General features: G+C 45.3%; 1 protein-coding gene across 16 annotated transcripts in view; it reads right to left on the bottom strand.

The window, feature by feature from the left end:
- The window catches only part of Med12l (mediator complex subunit 12-like), a 313,028-nt gene extending 307,650 nt beyond the window's left edge, over nt 1-5,378 (bottom strand). For 4 of the 16 annotated variants that reach the window (XR_375531.4, XM_030252645.1, XM_006501587.4 and 1 more), the window contains exons 1-2: nt 4,725-5,013; nt 3,697-3,923 (exon numbers count right to left, since the gene is read on the bottom strand). Coding sequence is in view for 14 of the 16 variants with exons in the window: in XM_030252645.1 (XP_030108505.1) it covers nt 3,697-3,795 (99 nt within the window). In the remaining 2 variants the exon portion in view is untranslated. Of the gene's footprint in view, nt 1-3,696; nt 4,105-4,724; nt 5,022-5,216 lie in introns of those variants that run through there. The other 12 variants (XM_030252647.1, XM_006501588.4, XM_030252649.1 and 9 more) reach the window with 9 other exon arrangements.
- Between the last annotated feature and the right edge of the window lie 13,012 nt (nt 5,379-18,390).

Genomic DNA, 18,390 nt, shown 5'->3' with positions numbered 1-18,390 from the left:
GCCCTGCTCTACAAATCACACAATCCCTCCTAGACCCTGCCCTATACCTAGAAAGCTCACTACTGCCCCAATCCATTTTTCTTATCAATTTGATTTCCTTGGGTGTATTTACTATTCAACTGTCCAGGCCACATGGTCAAGGGGAAACAACTCCTCCTTCCCCCTGGGATCTCATTCCACCTTCACAGTCCTGAGCCTTCATGGCAGAAAACAAGGACACTCCGGGCATTCACCTAGCTAAGCTTTCCCAACACCTCTGATGCCACGTTCGCTCTTTCACTTGCTTGACTCTTTCAATAATATATTACAAGAAATATCTGTGCCCTTGGCATTCCAGGAACCTCACTCAGGGCCAGACATGTCAATGACAGCAAACATAGGCCTCTTTGCTGTCCTCCACAAACTGTCCCACTGGTAGGAAATGGCCAGATAAAAAAACAAATAACTGCAAGCAATACACACACCACAAAGGCCTGAGAAGTTCCCTGGGCTGAGACCAACATGATGACAGACAGACCTGACAGTAATTTTCAAAAGGAAATTGTTGCATGCTGAATCTATGACCAACTCTAATTGAAGTTCCTCACGTAAATTCTATCCAACCACCTTGCAGGAAAGTAGCAGTCTCATTCAACTCTAAAAGGGGAAAAGATGGTTTACAGGGAGAAAACAGGGTGTGTGGACAAAACAGCCAAGATTCAGGCAAACAGAATGGCTCCAGGCCCCACCTGCTAGGTCACAGCTATATGAGAACAGGATGAAATGTTGAGTTTGGAGGAGAAAAGGCAGGCAGGTGACCAGGTAGACAAGAGTTCCAGGAAGGAGAAAAGTCAGCCTAAAGCCAGAAAAGAAGCTCATCAAGTTGGTGAAACTCAGGAGCAGCATCAGATTAGTTAGAAATCCAAACTATCCCAGAGGCACACCAGGCAAGACACACTGGTGAGTACATACTATGGGTAAGGAGATAAGCTGTAGAGGAAGAAGACTCGAGAAAGACCCCTGCTTTTCTGATTCCCCATTTTTAAAGGGGAGGGCAGTCTATGTGCAGATGACAAAGTACTCTACCACCACATTTAATAAAGTCTAAAGGGAGACCAGGGCACTGCAAAGCTCGTGAATGAATTCGATCAACTGATGAGGCAGGTTAACGGATCTTTTCATTCTGTCTCCACAGAGTCCTCCCGAAGGATTCCACTCCGTAGCCTGGGACCCTATTTCCAGAACGCTCTTACCACTTCTTATCAATAAAAACTTCATCGGTAGCAATCAGGCAACTTTGGTTCAGTGAAGAATAGGGATTTTCTTACCCAAACATGAGGAAAATTATAAAGTTTTACCTTGTTTTTCCTGACGAGCACAACTAAACTAGTTAACAAGAGAGGCGTGATCCAAATTTGCCAACCACTAAGATGCTCAACCATAATTCAAACTCACCACGGTCAAACCGGAAGCCTGGACTTCCTCCATTCAATCAATACTTTATCTCAATGTGGTGGTACAGGTCTAGGATCTCAGGACTTTAGAAATGGAAGCAAGATCTTGAGTTCAACATCAGCTTGGGTAGATCAGTGTGACCGTTCTCAAACAAATCACCACAGCTCTCTGATGGATAATGGTATAGATTTGGCCTCCTTCAAATATGTGTAATTATATATCTTGTGTTTGCATATAATAACATATATGTGTGGGGGGGTGATGTCTTATACAATCATATTCATATTGCAGTAAACTGCAAAAAATCAAGACTGTCCAGAAAACACAATACAGTTTATCTACAGTTAATAAAAGGATCAAATTACTGGTTGTACAAGGACAGGGTGGAAATTTGAGGGAGTAGTATAATACATAAATAACTGAAGCTTAGGAATCTGCTCGCCACCAACCAAAAAAACAGCCGAGCACCTGTTCCATATTGTACCCAAATTTGACTACAGCCACATATAACTCTCTCCTCAAGAGAGATAGAATATCGGTCGCCTGGGGGGAAGTGAATCCGAGGAGCAGCAGCAGCAGCACAAGTCACCGGGACACAGTGCAGGGCTGAAGGAGGGCTGCGCTGATAACCCAGTGTGTGCTTATTCACCACACACTTCAGATAAAGCAAGCGCTTCTGAGCTGCAATCACCCTATCTCCTCAAATCAAAGTAGGAAAAAAGTACCCTCTACAGGCACTTCTTCCAGCTTTAGATTTCTAGAAAGTGACCCAATGTCCAAAATTATTCTTTCCAGGATCCAAGTCCTGAAGTGACTGTCATATGTAAAAATAAATGCTAAATAAACAAGCACACATGCTAATCCAAGCCACCAACCCGAAGCTACGTCACTCTCCAGAAAGACCTAGTGAGGCACTAATTATAAGATGAGAAAAGTTAAGAAACGAATGTCCCTATCCCTGCCAAAACTTTTAAAATCACCTTTCTTTACACTTGGTCTTTAGAGTCTCTCTTCTTTCCAGACCTTAGGAGCTGCATAAGCACATGCTGCCCACCTGTAAACTTCCCAGCCATCTTCAATCGACTTCCCTGACCCTCAAACTCAATGGGAGAAGGCCAAAAGGAATTGCTCGTGATGATTTCTCAGACACATTATTAGCCAGTCTGGGCTGAGCCTCTACTAAAGAGACGGATACATTTATCAAAATAGAAGCCTGAAAGAACTCTGACTTGCAAAGTCCTCTTGTGAAATCAGGGGACACGCAAACTTTTATAGACTTTCCAGGCTCACGGGAAGACTAGAATACATGGCAGTTTCATGCTTAACTATAGAAAAGAGAAGATGGGTGGGCTGTAGCTGGCAAAGTCTCAAAGGACAGCTGGGGAGCAGGGGAACCAAAAAAGAGAAGATAGGCAAGTCTCTGGGCAAATTGTATAGCCAAGGGCGATCATTATTATGGCTGGAGAGTTGTTACATAATTACTTTTTAACTCCTGACACATACCTACATAGCTTACAATAACCACTGAAGCTACTGTATGTGCAACAGCCAAGGTTTCTCCATTTAATTTCATTCAAAGAAAATAAGTAATCTGGAAGCTATTCCTTTCTAAGATAACTTGTCTGCTTTTACACATACAAAACAGCCTCCGGGAAAGCCAATTTGTCTCTCTAGAAACAAAATTCGGTGTTTCTCTTCAATATTGTTTTCTTAAATTTTTTTTAAAGGCGAGAGATACAGAGGTACATTCACCGAGCCAAATATATGATCACCTCGCTAAAAAACGACTTCCATTCCAAAGTGGAGGATGTGATAAGGGTCCCTCCCCCATCCGTACCCATACCGCTGGCGCAAAACGCAAGACCACAGTGTCCGATGTACTGCATTCCAGCATTTGTCAAAAAGTTTACGAGGATTTATCGAAGCGACGGAGTAAAAAACAATAAAACAAGCAAAAACGGAGGAAAGCGAGCAAGAAGATGCTAGCGAGGTAGAAGCGGTAAAGCGCCCAGCGGCGCAGTGCAAGGCCCGACAACCGGGAAGCGACCCAGCCCCCCGCAGAGCGATCGCCCAGCGGAGCGCGGGGGTTGGCAGGCTCCGGGTCTCAGTAGCTCAGGGTCCCTGATACCCTAACCCGGGCCCCGCCTCCGATCCCCTCCCCAGCCCTTCCCCCGCAGCGCCGGGGACGCCCGCCGGGCCAGCTTGGCCCCGGGTCAGCGCTGCGGAGCGCCGCACAACCGCGGAGGCCGCCGGCGCCCTTACCTCCTTCTGCTTAGGGTCCTGCGGGTAGACGTCGGGCGGCCCGAGCCGCGGGCGCTTCAGCGGTCTCTGCTCATAGCTGAGAAGCCCGAAGGCGGCCATGATCTCTCATGTTAACCGGCGAAATGAATGAGAGTTGGAGCTGGAGCTGGAGCAGCCGCCTCTGAGCACCAGGGAGCAGCACTTTGCAGACAGACTCCCTCTTCCCTCCACTCTGGCTCGCCGTGGCGCTGCAGGCAGGAGAAAAAGCAGGTTGGAGACGGCCGCTGCCCGCGCGCAGACGCGCTCAGGGGGGCCGCCTTCGTGGGCACCCCGCTGCGCCGAGCCCCGGGACGCCTGCTCCGCGGGCGGCGGCGGCGGCGCCCGGGCTGGAGGTCGGCCAGGGTCCGCCGCGGCCACGGCCTCCCGCCACCCCCACTCGGTCCCCAGGGGGAGGAGCAGATGATGGGAACGTGTGACTTTCTTCACCAATGAACCCAAACCCACCCAGAGGGGCCCAGGCTGGGGTGGGGGAGGGGCATAAAGGGGGAAAAAACTTTTCTTGGCGCCTAGGCGGGAGGCTCGGTGCCCGCCGAGAGCTAGGCGTCCTCGGGCACGCGAGGTGCTGCGCAGCGGCCCGCGCCCACTTCCTGGCTCGCCATGCCCGGCGCTCGCAGCTTTGCACTCGGAGGACCCGCCGCCCGGGCACGGAACCGCGGACGCGGAGGGAGAGAGGCCGCGAGAGGCGAGGATGCGGACGCCGAGCGAGGCCGGTGCCTCCGGGTTCAGCCAGTGCACGAGCTGCGCGGGTCCCCTCGGCGGCGCCGGGGCGCTTTGCTGGCTGCCGGCTGCAGCGGCCGCGGCGGCTGGAGGGGGCCGCGCTCGCTGTGGCGCGGGGCCGACTTAACCCTTTGCTGGCCCTCCCGGGGCTGGGGAGGGGGTGAGCAGAGGTGGCCGCGAGCACCGACGGACACATCGGGAGCACGGGCGACTGGGCTCCCCGGGCCACCCCTAGACGTCGCGCGCCCTGATCCCCACCCCCAACAGTTTACCTGTTGGTCCCTAGCTAGCGGCTAGGCAGGGGCGGGCAGCCGGGACGCCCTGGCGGCCGCAGCCTCCATCGCTCCGTTAGGGTTGGGGAATTGGATTTGACGTTGCGAGGTGTCTGGCTCGCCAGACTGCGGACGCCGCGAAGTTTGCGGCTGCCTGGGGGCGTCGCTCGCTGTCGCCAGCGTTCTCGCCCCCACGGCCCGGGAGCGCGAGCTCCCGAGTTGGCGGACGGCGGCGCGGCGGCCGCACTGAGCATGCCCAGCTTGGCGGCCGGACCGCGGAGGAGTTGGCTGCGAGCGCCTCGAGCGCTCCCATCTGCCTCTCCGGGTTTTCGCAGCCGCAGAGCGCGCATTCCACGGGCCCTGCGCCCCAGCTGGCTGCAGGGTTAACCCGGCTATGGAACCAGCCCCAGGAGGGACCCCGGGCCTCGAGCTGCGCCCTCCGCCTCGACCCCTCCTGGGGTCGCCATCCCGGCAGCCTAGGCGAAACCTCACCTGCTCGCATCACAGGGATGGGAACCGCGGGGAGGGGGCGATCCTTTCGGGGGATCTGGTCAATCCACCTGCCGGCGCCCCTCGCTTGCTCCAGGTAGACACACAGATGCGGGGCCAAGAGCCGTGAGCATTGAGACCTAGCCTCGGAGGCGGGCCCAGCGTGTCCTAAGGGACCCTGCAGGAGGCGCGCCCAGGAGAACGCGCCAGCACTTGGCCAAGAATGATGGCTGCCATTTATCGAGTCCTCCTTTGGTTGTATGAGCTTGATGGTCTGAATTTGCTTCTAGCAACAAACCCTTCCACGGTTTTACTTCACCTTCTTTATAAATGAGGAAATTGTGTCAGCTCGGAGAGGCTAGATGACTTGTTCAAAGCTGCAAAAGCTAATGGGAATTTGAACCTACCACGGCTGCAGCTCAGGTTTCTGACCTCACCCCTCTGCTTTGATTGGGAAGGGCTGTGTGCTTGATCTGCCCTTGGCCTGATTGTATCACATTCTCCATAACTTGAGGAATGTCTTGGACGCCTAGTTCCCAGCTCTGGAGAGCATGTACACAGAATAACCTGCAGCCTTTCTATAGTACCTGGTTCATGGTGATGATATGTGAATGTCTACTCGCTTTGCTGCCTTTAAAGCACCCAAGGGAAGGAAGAAAGAAGTGGATAAGGCGATGGCATTGTAAAAGACTAGTTCTTCATTGTTTACCCTCTGAACAAAAGTACCTCCAACCTAGCCTAACACTTAAATGGAGCTGTATGAGGCTAAATCCATTACTCAGTCTGAGCTAGGCCTCCTACAGTATACTTGCCTTTACCAAGAGGTGCTTCCTTCCACTGCCCAGCTTGCCATGAGCATTTCTCTTCTAATACCCTATATATAATAACTTCATGGTGAGGTTTGCCCTGTGTTATAGCAGCTATCAAATCCAGTTCCTTTGCTTCAAAGAAAATACAGTTTTTATTCATATCTAACTTTATTAGGAGATTTATCAAGCATACCAAAAAGTGAAGAAAGTATATAATAAATCCCCGAGTATTTATCATCTTTAATACTGTTTAACCATTTTTATTCCAGGTATTCCCCCAATTCTCAATGGACTAATGTACCCGCTAATTCAGTAAGGACAGTTTTCATTATTGAACACAGCATGGCACTTGGCACATCTCAAAAAAGTTTTGAATTGTGGGATGGATAGTAGGTGGTTGGCTGGGTAAATGGACTTAGGCGGTCATCACAAGTAATTCTTTACAGGTACTATATTATGCCACTCAATCTGATGCCCATAGTTTGGTGAGAGACATGTTCAAAGTTTTCTCAGAGATAACTGTCTTACTCTGTTCGATTTTTGACCACGGCCACTTTTATAAAAGAAAACCTTTATTTGACCTACCTTACATTCAGAGATTTAACCCATTATTGTCATGGCAGGAAGCATGGCAGCAAACAGCAGACATGGGGCTGGAAATGTAGCTTGGACGTCTATATCCCAACTGGGAGGCAGCAGGAAAAGACAGACACTGGGTCTGGCTTGAGAAGTTGAAATCCCAAAACCTACCGCCCTCAGGAACACACTTCCTCCAACAAAGCCATACCTGCTCCAGCAAGGCCATGCCTACTCCAACAAGGCCACGCCCACTCCAACCAGCCCTTGCTTCCTTATCTCTCTCCAGTAGGGTCATTCCCTAATGACTAAGAGTTCAAAAATTTGAGCCCAGGGGGCAGGGGAGGGGGAGGGCATTCCTATTCAAACCACCACAATAAACAAGGCGAAATAACCCAGCGAAACATTTTGCACAGGTCTCCTTTGCCTGTGTAACCTCTATGCAGACATTTCGTAGCCAATCTTCTCTCCTTGCCAATCGTGGATATGCTGTGCAAATCACAGGCCACCTTAAAAAGTTCTCCAAGTTCTTCCAAGTTACAAAGAACGAATAGAAAAGGTGTTCAATGGGGTCCTCTCCAAGTTCTTTGTGTGAAGATAAGAATAACATTTTTCAGACCAGTTCTCACCAGTGCGGGGGGGGGGGGGGGGAATTACAGAGTAGATCCATTGTGAGCTCTTCCTACCATCCCTGCTCTCCGGCTGCTGGTTCAGGGCCATTGAAGGAACAAGCAGTAAAGCCAGAGTCGAGCCTAATCCCTCCCAAACCTGTGCCTATTATCATCGTCAATGCTCTGCGTGCATTGACTATCATTATTGTAGTACATGTGAAAGAGCATCAGAAGAAAACGTATCAAAGAAGAAACTTCTAACCATGTACTGTGCCATAGCAGTATGCTCTCCCTCGATTGTAAAGGAACAATTCTCAGCACCATGCCTGTAGGTGCAGGAATTAAAGTTGCTAGGTTTTCTCGTGGGATTGATGTTTGTCCAGGTGTATGTATACAATACGGTGTTTTGTTACCAGCTTGTCTGCAGGCAATCTTGCTTACTTTGAATTTTTCTTATATCCCAATTACATTTAAATGCATACATCTGGATCAAAAAAGAAATTTTCATGCTTTTCATTTAGTCAAAAAATAAAAGGAAAGAATGAAAGGAAGAAGAAAGGAAAAAAAAAAAACCTGGAGTAGCTGGAGAGATGATTAAGAGCATATACTGTGCTTCCAGAGCACCAGCACACAAACTCTAGCTCCAGGGAGATGCAACAGCTCTGGCTCCTGCACTATCATATATATATAATCAACACAGAAGATCTAGAGCTGTAAAGCAGTTATCCAGCACGCTGAAAGCCTTTGTTTGCTTTGGAGTTCAGTTGATTCATATAATGGGGAAACAAGCCAAATAAACTAAAAAGAAAAAGAAAAAAGAAAAAAGAAATTATGTATTGGCTTTGGAAACACATGCACTAAAATCAGAATGCCATAGAGAAGGTTGTTAAATTTTAACAAAGGTTATTAATTTTGAAATGTTTCGTTCAAATTAAGTTTTAATAATTTTTGTGCTTACAGAAATGAAAGAATACCATCATATGACTCAAGCAACAATGACGAGTAGAATTCTACTGCTAGCTCAGTACATGGTTTCCATTTTCCTAGTAGCCATATTTTTAAAAGATGAAATTAATTTTGTCACTATAGTAATTTGGCCCAATATAGTTAAAATATTGTTATTTCAATGTATAAAATTTTAAAAAAAAATGTGTATGGGGCTGGTGTAAAGGCTCAAATAGCAGAGGTTTGGTGTCAAACCTGATGTCCTAAGTTCAATTCCTAAGACCTACATGTCAGAAGGAGAGAACAAAATCTGCAAGATGTCCTCAGACCTTTACCCACCCACCAAAGGCATTCAAGGTCCAAGTGGAAGCACATTCATGAACACACACATACACACTAAAATAAATAATAATGAATAAATGTGGCTGTTAATGAGTCGTGTGTTTTGTTTTAGATTAAATCTGGTGTGCACTTTATATTAACAGCGTACTTCATTTTCAGACCATCACACCCAAACGCATCTAAATCTGTAATGTACAGGATTGATTTTTTTTTTTTTCTGAAACAAGGTCTTTTGTAGTACAGGTTGATAGCAACCTTGAACTTCCAACCTTTCTGCCTTTACTTCCTAAGAGCTGGGGTTAGCGGTGTGTGCCACTATCTGTGAAGTACTGGGGATTGAACCCAAAGATTCAAGCATGCTAAACAAGTGCTATGCTGAGCTGCTTCCCAAAGCTCATAAATAGGATCTTAATAAGATACTGAAGAAACAGATAAGTGCCCAAAAAGGCAGCTGGCTGCTACACAGATGAGAGCCACAGAGGGGCAAGGAGCAAGATAAACATTGGGCTTGAACTTAAAGAACGGGGAAAGAGCTATAAAACAGGAAACTGAACTAATGACAAAGATGAAAAATTAAGCCTTATTCCCCAGACAAGCAACATCACTATTGACCAAGCTCACAGTCTGCTTTCAACACTAGAATCATAATTTGTCAGGTAACCCAGAGCTGCCACTACTCTCCAGATTAGAGAAATGCTGAGGTACTCAGGAATCCAGTAGGAAATCCAAAACGTGATTTACTGATACACTGGGGTACACAATTCCAGAGATTTATACACCCCCCCTTTTCTGATCATCTCCTTTCTAATCTTAAAGACACAAGTGGGTGAGTATGAAATTAAATGGAACTGAGTTTCTCCAGGGAGCAATCACTCAGACTGCCCCACTGTAGAATTATGTTCTCTTGTGACAGGAAAGAGACACAGCCTATATGGTAGCCCAGTGGTCCCATCAGTGAATATACATTGACAGTTAATTATCACCTAATGCCTTTAGTATTCATTTTCTACCACAGTTTCCTGGGGTTCATGGACAAATTTTGGGTTTTGTTGTTTATTATTGGGGGGGGTATTTTTTGTTGTTTTGTTTAAGTCAGGCTGGCCTTGAAGTCATGATCTTCCTGTCTCAGCCTTGCAAGTGCTGGAATTACAGGAATGTGCATGCCACCCATCTAACCCCGCCCAAAAAAAAATGTTTTTTCTTGTTTGTTTTGACTTGCTCTGTCATTTCTGGCCTCTTTAAGAAAATCGGCTGATGCTGGGTCCACATTCACCAGAGATAGTGTCGGTGAAATTCTTTCTTTGAGAGAGAGAGGAAAAAAAAAAAAAAACCCTCTACCTGTCTTCTTAAAGTCCCAAAGCCATGGTGAAGTATGATCCCACGGAGTTGGCTCTGTGGCGCCAATGAGTTTATTGGAGTTACTTACATAATGATAGATAAGAGGTTATGGGCAGGAGTGTGGGTAGCTTCAAGTCAGCCACACTGGAAGATCTTCACCTGTAAATGATGGTTCTCTCCGTGTTCTCTAAGATGAAGTTCTCCTCTCCTAGTCCTTCCTAGCCTGTATCCCTGTAGTCCCTCCTGGAGACCATGTGCAATTATGGCAACTTGAATACAACTACTTACAGGGAGGGACATCAATAGTTAACAAACCCAGGTTGGTAATGTTTTTCAAGAAGCCACAGCTGAACTCATGAAGATGGTGGCAGCTTGTCTTGGAGTTAAATCCTGTCTGTACAGTGGACACCAATCTGTCAGAGCAGAGAAGGACCTTCTACTTTAAACCCAGTGACTTAGCTGACCGCAGGATGGCTCCCGTGCCTGGTTCTCAGTGCCTTTGAGAATGAGAGTCCAACTCTAGGGAGACCTCCCTTCAACTCAGTCTTGCTTCCAGCTGTTTAGTTGAAGAGAATTTGAACTACAGAATAATTGATAAAGTTTACAAATTTTCATTGTTAACTAGTCAACAATCTAATCTGTACCATCTGTTAGTTACAAATTATGACCTGCATGGTGGGTTGTATATGGTAAAAGTTAATTGGAAAATTGTTCAATATGAATTCCTTCAACTTAATCAGTTCAATTCCAGGTTCTAGAAAATCTGTTTATATTTTCTTATAGATCCAGAAGGTCAGACAAAACAAGGAAGCATGATAAAAATGTATTGAAATAAAATTTTGATCTCAACATTCAATAGTTGATAGATCGTAATGATGTATAGTAAAAGTTTACATAAGAATAGATGTTCCCTACCTACTAGATGCATCAAACATAGTTTTGCTATTTATTGTTTGCTACATTTAAAGATTAAATTCTTTTTTTTTTTGAGTTTTTTTTGTTTTCATTTGGGTTTTTTTTTTCTTTAAATTTTTTTATTAGGTGTTTTCCTCATTTACATTTCCAATGCTATCCCAAAAGTCCCCCATATCCTCCCCCCCCACTCCCCTACCCACCCACTCCCCCTTTTTGGCCCTGGCATTCCCCTGTACTGGGGCATATAAAGTTTGCGTGTCCAATGGGCTTCTCTTTCCAGTGATGGCCAACTAGGCCATCTTTTGATACATATGCAGCTAGAGTCAAGAGCTCCGGGGTACTGGTTAGTTCATAATGTTGTTCCACCTATAGGGTTGCAGATCCCTTTAGTTCCTTGGGTATTTTCTCTAGCTCCTCCATTGGGGGTCCTGTGATCCATCCAATAGCTGACTGTGAGCATCCACTTATGTGTTTGCTAGGCTCCAGCGTAGTCCCACTAGAGACAGCTATATCAGGGTCCTATCAGCAAAATCTTGCTAGTGTATGCAATGGTGTCAGCATTTGGAGGCTGATTATGGCATGGATCCCTGGATATGGCAGTCTCTAGATGGTCCATCCTTTTGTCTCAGCTCCAAACTTTGTCTCTGTAACTCCTTCCATGGGTGTTTTGTCCCCAATTCTAAGAAGGGGCAAAGTGTCCACACTTTGGTCTTCGTTCTTCTTGAGTTTCATGTGTTTTGCAAATTGTAACTTATATCTTGGGTATTCTAAGTTTCTGGGCTAATATCCACTTATCTGCAAATTCACCTGGAATAACAAAAAACCTAGGATAGCAAAAACTCTTCTCAAGGAAAAAAGAACCTCTGGTGGAATCACCATGTCTGACTTAAAACTTTACTACAGAGCAATTGTGATAAAAACGGCATGGTACTGGTATAACGACAGAAAAGTAGACCAATGGAATAGAATTGAAGACCCAGAAATGAACCCACACACCTATGGTCACTTGATCTTTGACAAGGGAGCTAAAACCATCCATTGGGAAAAAAGACAGCATTTTCAACAAATGGTGCTGGCACAACTGGTGGTTATCATGTAGAAGAATGCGAATTGATCCATTCCTATCTCCTTGCACTAAGGTCAAATCTAAGTGGATCAAGGAGCTCCACATAAAACCAGAGACACTGAAACTTATAGAGGAGAAAGTGGGGAAAAGCCTCGAAGATATTGGCACAGGGGAAAAATTCCTGAATAGAACAGCAATGGCTTGTGCTGTAAGATGGAGAATTGACAAATGAGACCTCATGAAACTGCAAAGCTTCTGTAAGTCAAAAGACACCGTCAATAAGACAAAAAGGCCACCAACAGATTGTGAAAGGATCTTTATCTATCCTAAATCGGATAGAGGACTAATATCCAATATATATAAAGAACTCAAGAAGGTGGACTCCAGAAAATCAAATAACCCCATTAAAAAATGGGGCTCAGAGCTAAACAAAGAATTCTCACCTGAGGAATACCGAATGGCTGAGAACCACCTGAAAAAATGTTCAGCATCCTTAATCATCAGGGATATGCAAATCAAAACAACCCTGAGATTCCATCTCACACCAGTCAGAATGGCTAAGATCAAAAATTCAGGTGACTGCAGATGCTGGCAAGGATGTGGAAAAAGAGGAACACTCCTCCACTGATGGTGGGATTGCAAGCTTGTACAACCACTCTGGAAATCAGTCTGGCGGTTCCTTAGAAAATTGGACATAGTACTACCGGAGGATCCAGCAATACCTCTCCTGGGCATATATCCAGAAGATGTTCCAACTAGTAAGAAAGAAACATGCTCCACTATGTTCATAGAAGCCTTATTTATAATAGCCAGAAGCTGGAAAGAACCCAGATGCCCCTCAACAGAGGAATGGATACAAAAAATGTGGTACATTTACACAATGGAGTTCTACTCAGCTATTAAAAAGAATGAATTTATGAAATTCCTAGGCAAATGGATGGACCTGGAGGGCATTATCCTGAGTGAGGTAACCCAATCACAAAAGAACTCAAATGATATGTACTCACTGATAAAGATTAAATTCTAAGAAATAGAAATAAATGCTGCTAATCTTTGGTTTCAGAACATTTGGGGAATAGTAGCACACAATAAATCACACAAATCTATTCTATAATAGTGTTTGTGAACTTTCGTAGTTGAGTGTGTGACGTATGTATACATATATGTATTAGTGCTTCTGAATGCCAGGGGAGGACATCCCGTGTCCTCCTCTGTCACTCTCACTTCATTCCTTAAGACAACACCTTTGGCTAAGTTTAGAAAAATCCCAGCAATCCTCCTGTCTCTACCCCACACAGTGCTACCATTTCAAGCCTGCATGCAGCTATGCCAGACCTTTTATGAGTCAGAACTCATATGTGCTTTGCTCATAGAACCATCTCCTTACCCCTTATTAGTATTTCCAAATATTGTCTTATAGTCTCACCCCTATCCCTTTTCTCTGGGTTGTTACAACAAACAGTAAAATACCTGACCAGTTTAGTTCTCGTTTTTGTCTCTTCCATTCAACCTCCAGTGGTTATTACCGGTCATCCAAAAACGGTCAGCATGAAAAACAGAAGAAAATACAAGCACAATGACCGGTAACTCTTCAAACAGGGAAATGGGACTCGGCTCATCTTTAGTTGACTGTAAGGGGCTTGGTCAATGTGGTGGTGCAGACCTCTCTGCCTTCCCCTGTGTACTTGAACTTGATTTCCAACTCCTCTTCCTCTCTGCCCTCAGGCTTGCTTACCCGGGCACTACCTTCCTGTTCTTTGCCAGTGTATCATCTATTCACAGCTCTCTAGCCCTTTCACTGTTGCCTGAAGGTTCCCACTTGCCTGAGTCTCCACTTTCTCCAGATACCCCATCTCGAACCTGATGTCTGTAGTGCTCATGAATGCACTCCTGGCTGGCCCTTTACCTCTTGGTCCATAATAACAGGTAGCTGAAGTGTCAGGAGTTAGGAAGACAGGGAAAGTCCCTGCTAGCTACAGATGTGATAAACAGATTTGTAAACTGAGTGTAAAAAGATGTCTCCAAGAAAATGCTACAAATCAAGATAGAAAAATGTCTCAAATAAGCAAAAACTCAAAGAACCTGGGAAACCATCTGCCCAGGTAAACATGGAGTGACCGTGATAAATGTAAATAAATACACAAGATAAAATGTGAATAAGTAGTCATTCAATTCTCTTAATCTAAATCTTAGGCAGTTTGGGCTACTATAACAAAGCGTCATAGACTGAGTAGGTTAAATAACAGAAACATATTTCTCAGAGTTCTGGAGTCTGGGAACTCTAAAGTGAAGGTGCCAGTGTATTCTGCTCCTGGAAGAACTTGTCTTCTTTGTTTGGGGATGGACCCTAACGTGACAAGGCGTGATCTTCTGGTTTCTTTTCTTCTGTGGACATTATTCCTGTTCATGAGCACTCCACCGTTGTGACCCAACTCTTTCCTAAAGGTCTGGCCTCCAAATACCACCACTTGGGGTTAAAGCATCAATATGAATTATTTTGGAGGGGGGAGCATAGTCAGTTCTTTTTAATGACTATTCATGCCAGAGCAAATAGAGGGCAGGCACATCCCAGCATCTCACTGTGAAGTCACATCTTAGCTCTATCCACATGTAAGGCCTATGCATCCCAGCATCTCACTGTGGAGTCACGTCTTAGCTCTATCCACATGTAAGGCCTATGCATCCCAGTACCTCACTGTGGAGTCATGTCTTAGCTCTATCCACATGTAAGGCCTGTGCATTCCAGCATCTCACTGTGGAGTCACATCTTAGCTCTATCCACATGTAAGGCCTATGCATCCCAGCATCTCACTGTGGAGTCACGTCTTAGCTCTATCCACATGTAAGGCCTATGCATTCTAGCATCTCACTGTGGAGTCACGTCTTAGCTCTATCCACATGTAAGGCCTATGCATTCCAGCATCTCACTGTGGAGTCACGTCTTAGCTCTATCCACATGTAAGGCCTATGCTTATTTCTTGTCCAAGTTTCCACAATTCACCACCACCCCCCTCAGTAAAACCTCAGCTAGAGCTTCAACATTTTTTTCATGTTATTGTTGTGCACCAACTTGTCTCCCTGTCCCAGTCACATTTAAAATGTAATGCATATGGCTATGAGATTAAATTTTTAAAAATCTTCATTTTATTCAACATTTAAGTTCTTCGGTATGAAAGAAAACAAAAAACAAAAAAACAAAAAACAAAACAAAACAAAACAAAATACCAAGGGTTTTTCATCTTCCAGAAAGATCAGAACTGGTGTAGACTAGACTGGGGGGTAAACTGAGACATCACCCAGGGATGCTTTTAGCTTCTCTTCTCTAAAATTGAGAAGTCTTTCAAGTACTACAAAGGCTCTGTGGGGGCACATGCTACATCTGAAACTGCTAAAGTCACTCTTTCTGACAGGTCATGTCAACTCCCCTGACTCTTATTCTTCAATGAGATTGTTGGGGACCCAGAACTGGAACCTTCAGAAGATCTGGTTCTTTCTGGGATAACCCATTAGGGAGGAGCAAGAACAATGGGAACTGGGGAACTACTTAATGATTTTACACGGAGACTTATGTTTAGACTCACTTTGTAAGTAGACCACAACTAGAGATGAGTTGGTAAGCAGGGATGCAGGAAGGAATAAGCAGTCGATAACTGCACCCCCAAGCAGAGACGGTGGCTGCTAATGGTGGTAGTAGAGATAGATAGATGGACATAAGTGAGATCTGAGGTTAAACTAACATGATTTAGTGAGGATCAGATATAGAGAATGAGACTGAAGAGATAGTCTAGAATGACACCTGGGGGTCTAGGTTCTAGAATAAGATTAAAGGAGGGTGGCAGTCACAGGAAGAGGAAAACTTGGAGAAGAGTTGTTTCTGCCCAGTAGAGGGAAGAAGAGTTGAATCCGGGACACAATGATGATTATAAAATATTGTGGTAGACTGACCCAGTCACTCACAGTGATCACGAGTCTTGGCATTTATACCCTTATGTCATCCCTCTTTCTTTTACATGGGCGAGCCTACTGTTTGGCTTCTAGAATAAGCAAAAGTGAAGGAATAGCATCTCTGAGATTAGGCTGACACTACCATATCCTGTTCCTTCCCTTTCTTCCTCCTTTCTTGTCCTTGTTAGTGTCCTCACTTAGGTGAGTGAGATGCCATATTGAAAGTCGCCCTCCATCAACGATCCCCACCAGAGACTGGTACCTCTGAGTTAGTATGGACCTGAGACCCAACAGGCATATGAGTAGAATTTGCTTTTCCATCTGAGCCTTGAGATGCTGACACCTTGGCTGTAGCTCCCACTTAAGGGGTTCAGTGGAGACTCTAGTTCTGCTATATCTAGATTCCTGACTCAAAGAAAGCATGAAGTATAGGCACGCATATCTGGGGTGTTAAATGTTAAATGTTGGAAGACTTTGTTACAAGGCAATAGATTATATATATGAGATTTATGAGCATTTATAGAGAAAGTATGAAGTGAAGAAGGGGATATTATTGAAACATGTCACAAAGCTCACAGAGCGGAGAAGAAAACAGCAGAGACACTGGAGCAAAGATGGGAGAAAGACTCACACCAGCAGAATATAGTGCTTCAAAGAGCCAAGAACACTCTAGGAAGAAAAGTAGCAAAATGCTGGCCTTAGCATAAAAGCACTTCAGGAGTCCAGCAAAAGCAGGACTGTAGGACTGAGGGGCCAGGATGATATAGAAAGAAAACATGCACTAAAGACGAGGAAATCAAAAATACAGACAGCTGAGTGTGGAATTCTTTCCTGTAAACATTAGAAGGGAAAGCAAGGAGGTGAGTTATTTGTGATTCTCTCGCTTTGGAAGATCTGAGGGGATAGGCACATAGGAAATGGGGTTTCAAGTGAGAGGGAAAAGCTGAGAGTGGAGAGGAAGAAACAGCAAAGAGAAAATCTAGGAGTCCTAGAAGTCGGGAGAGGGGGTCTCTGCTAGATGTGTGTGGGTACCTAACCTACAGGAGGCTAGAAGAGCGTCTGTACAAGAATGGTCTCTAGCACAATACGAGGAGGCTATCTTCTCTGAGAAAGATGGAGCTATTCATAGTCAATGACTTTGAAGCTATGGGGAAATCAGTCTGCCCTATTGCTTGACTGCTTGGATACAGGCCCAGGGAAACAGTTGGCTTCATCTAGGCAGAGACCTTAGAAAAATGGAACAAATAACAGGTCACCTAAATCTAGGGAAGTAGAGCTGGCATATGGAAGGAAATGTAGAAATACTGTCCAGTGAGTCCATGTTAGAAGTCAGGAAGGAGAAAGATGGATGCTTGGGAGACAATGAGGAACAGATTGTGCCAATGACACCAAAGTAGCCCTGGTGGGAACACCGTCAAATAAACAACCAGAAGAAGGTAAGACCATAGCCAAACAGAGTGCCCAGAAGTATCAGTGTATGGGTGCTTTATAAACGAGAATGGTGTCCTTGACATTTCTGGGTAAGTTAGTGGCTGATCTTCCTGAAAGGTGAAAGAAAGATAGTTCCTAAGTGGCCATAGAAAGGGCAAAGAGCATTCTACCACCCACCAAACCAATGCCCACGGTTGTTTAAATGTAGATTTCCTATGTTTTTGTGGGTGAATGGGTGGGGTAGAAGTTGAAACAGAGTCTCACAATGTATCTCAGGCTAGCCTGGAACTATGCATCCCATCCTGGTCTTTCCATCTCAGCTTTCCAAGTCCCAAGGTTACAGGTATAAGCCGCCATCATTAGATCTGATTTTGGATTATGGGAAAGAAAACGATGCCTACTTAATAAAGCCAGTGTTACTTGACTTCTTTATTACACGTAATGTATGATGTTCCCCCATATAAATCATAACCTATTCCACTAAGTAAAATACAAACAAAGGTGGGGAGGATTGCCAAATAATCATAGGCAAAGAGTGCCTGCCGAGTGTCCTCAAGGAGCGAGGCTTTAGCAAGGTACGAGGCAGGTGGAAGGTAGGAGCTAAACATGTGTGAAAGGAAGAGTCATTCAGATGAGGTCATTTTCTACTTTTAGAGAGAGATCTCAAAAGGTCATATGATGGAAGATGAAGGAAGGATGGAAGACCGGTATAGAAAGATGTCCAAAACTTCATGAATATTACATCACAGAGCAAGATCTGCTGGAATGCTGGCATGCAGGTTAGGTGTGCATGAATAAATGGCATGTAGACCTGAAGGTCATGTGAACATGAAGGCCAGGTGGGCATGGAGGTTAAGTAGGTGAGGAGGTCAGGTGACCAGGCAGGGCAGGGTTATACTTGCCACCTTGAACATCAGTGCAAACAGCTATTTAGTCTGTATGTTGTTTTGCGGGTAAGAACTCTGTTACCTTCTCTCAGGGACTATCAGGTTGCGCCCTGATAGGTAAGAGAAGAGAAATGCCATCCCTTTGGCCCCTGTAGAGAATCAACATGTAGGTTCAAAGCTGCCTAATGGAACCTGGCAGTTTCTCTAAATTTGCTCCAAGTCTCTCCAGGGGCAGAAAAAGAAGAAGCCTTGTATGAGGTGGGGTTGGGGCCACAGGGCCTGCTAGAACAGGGTGGGGGAGGCATCTTGGCC

The sequence above is a fragment of the Mus musculus genome, chromosome 3, assembly GCF_000001635.26.
Source record: "Mus musculus strain C57BL/6J chromosome 3, GRCm38.p6 C57BL/6J".
NCBI classification, from domain to species: domain Eukaryota; kingdom Metazoa; phylum Chordata; class Mammalia; order Rodentia; family Muridae; genus Mus; species Mus musculus.
This window is presented reverse-complemented; position numbering and strand designations above follow the sequence as displayed.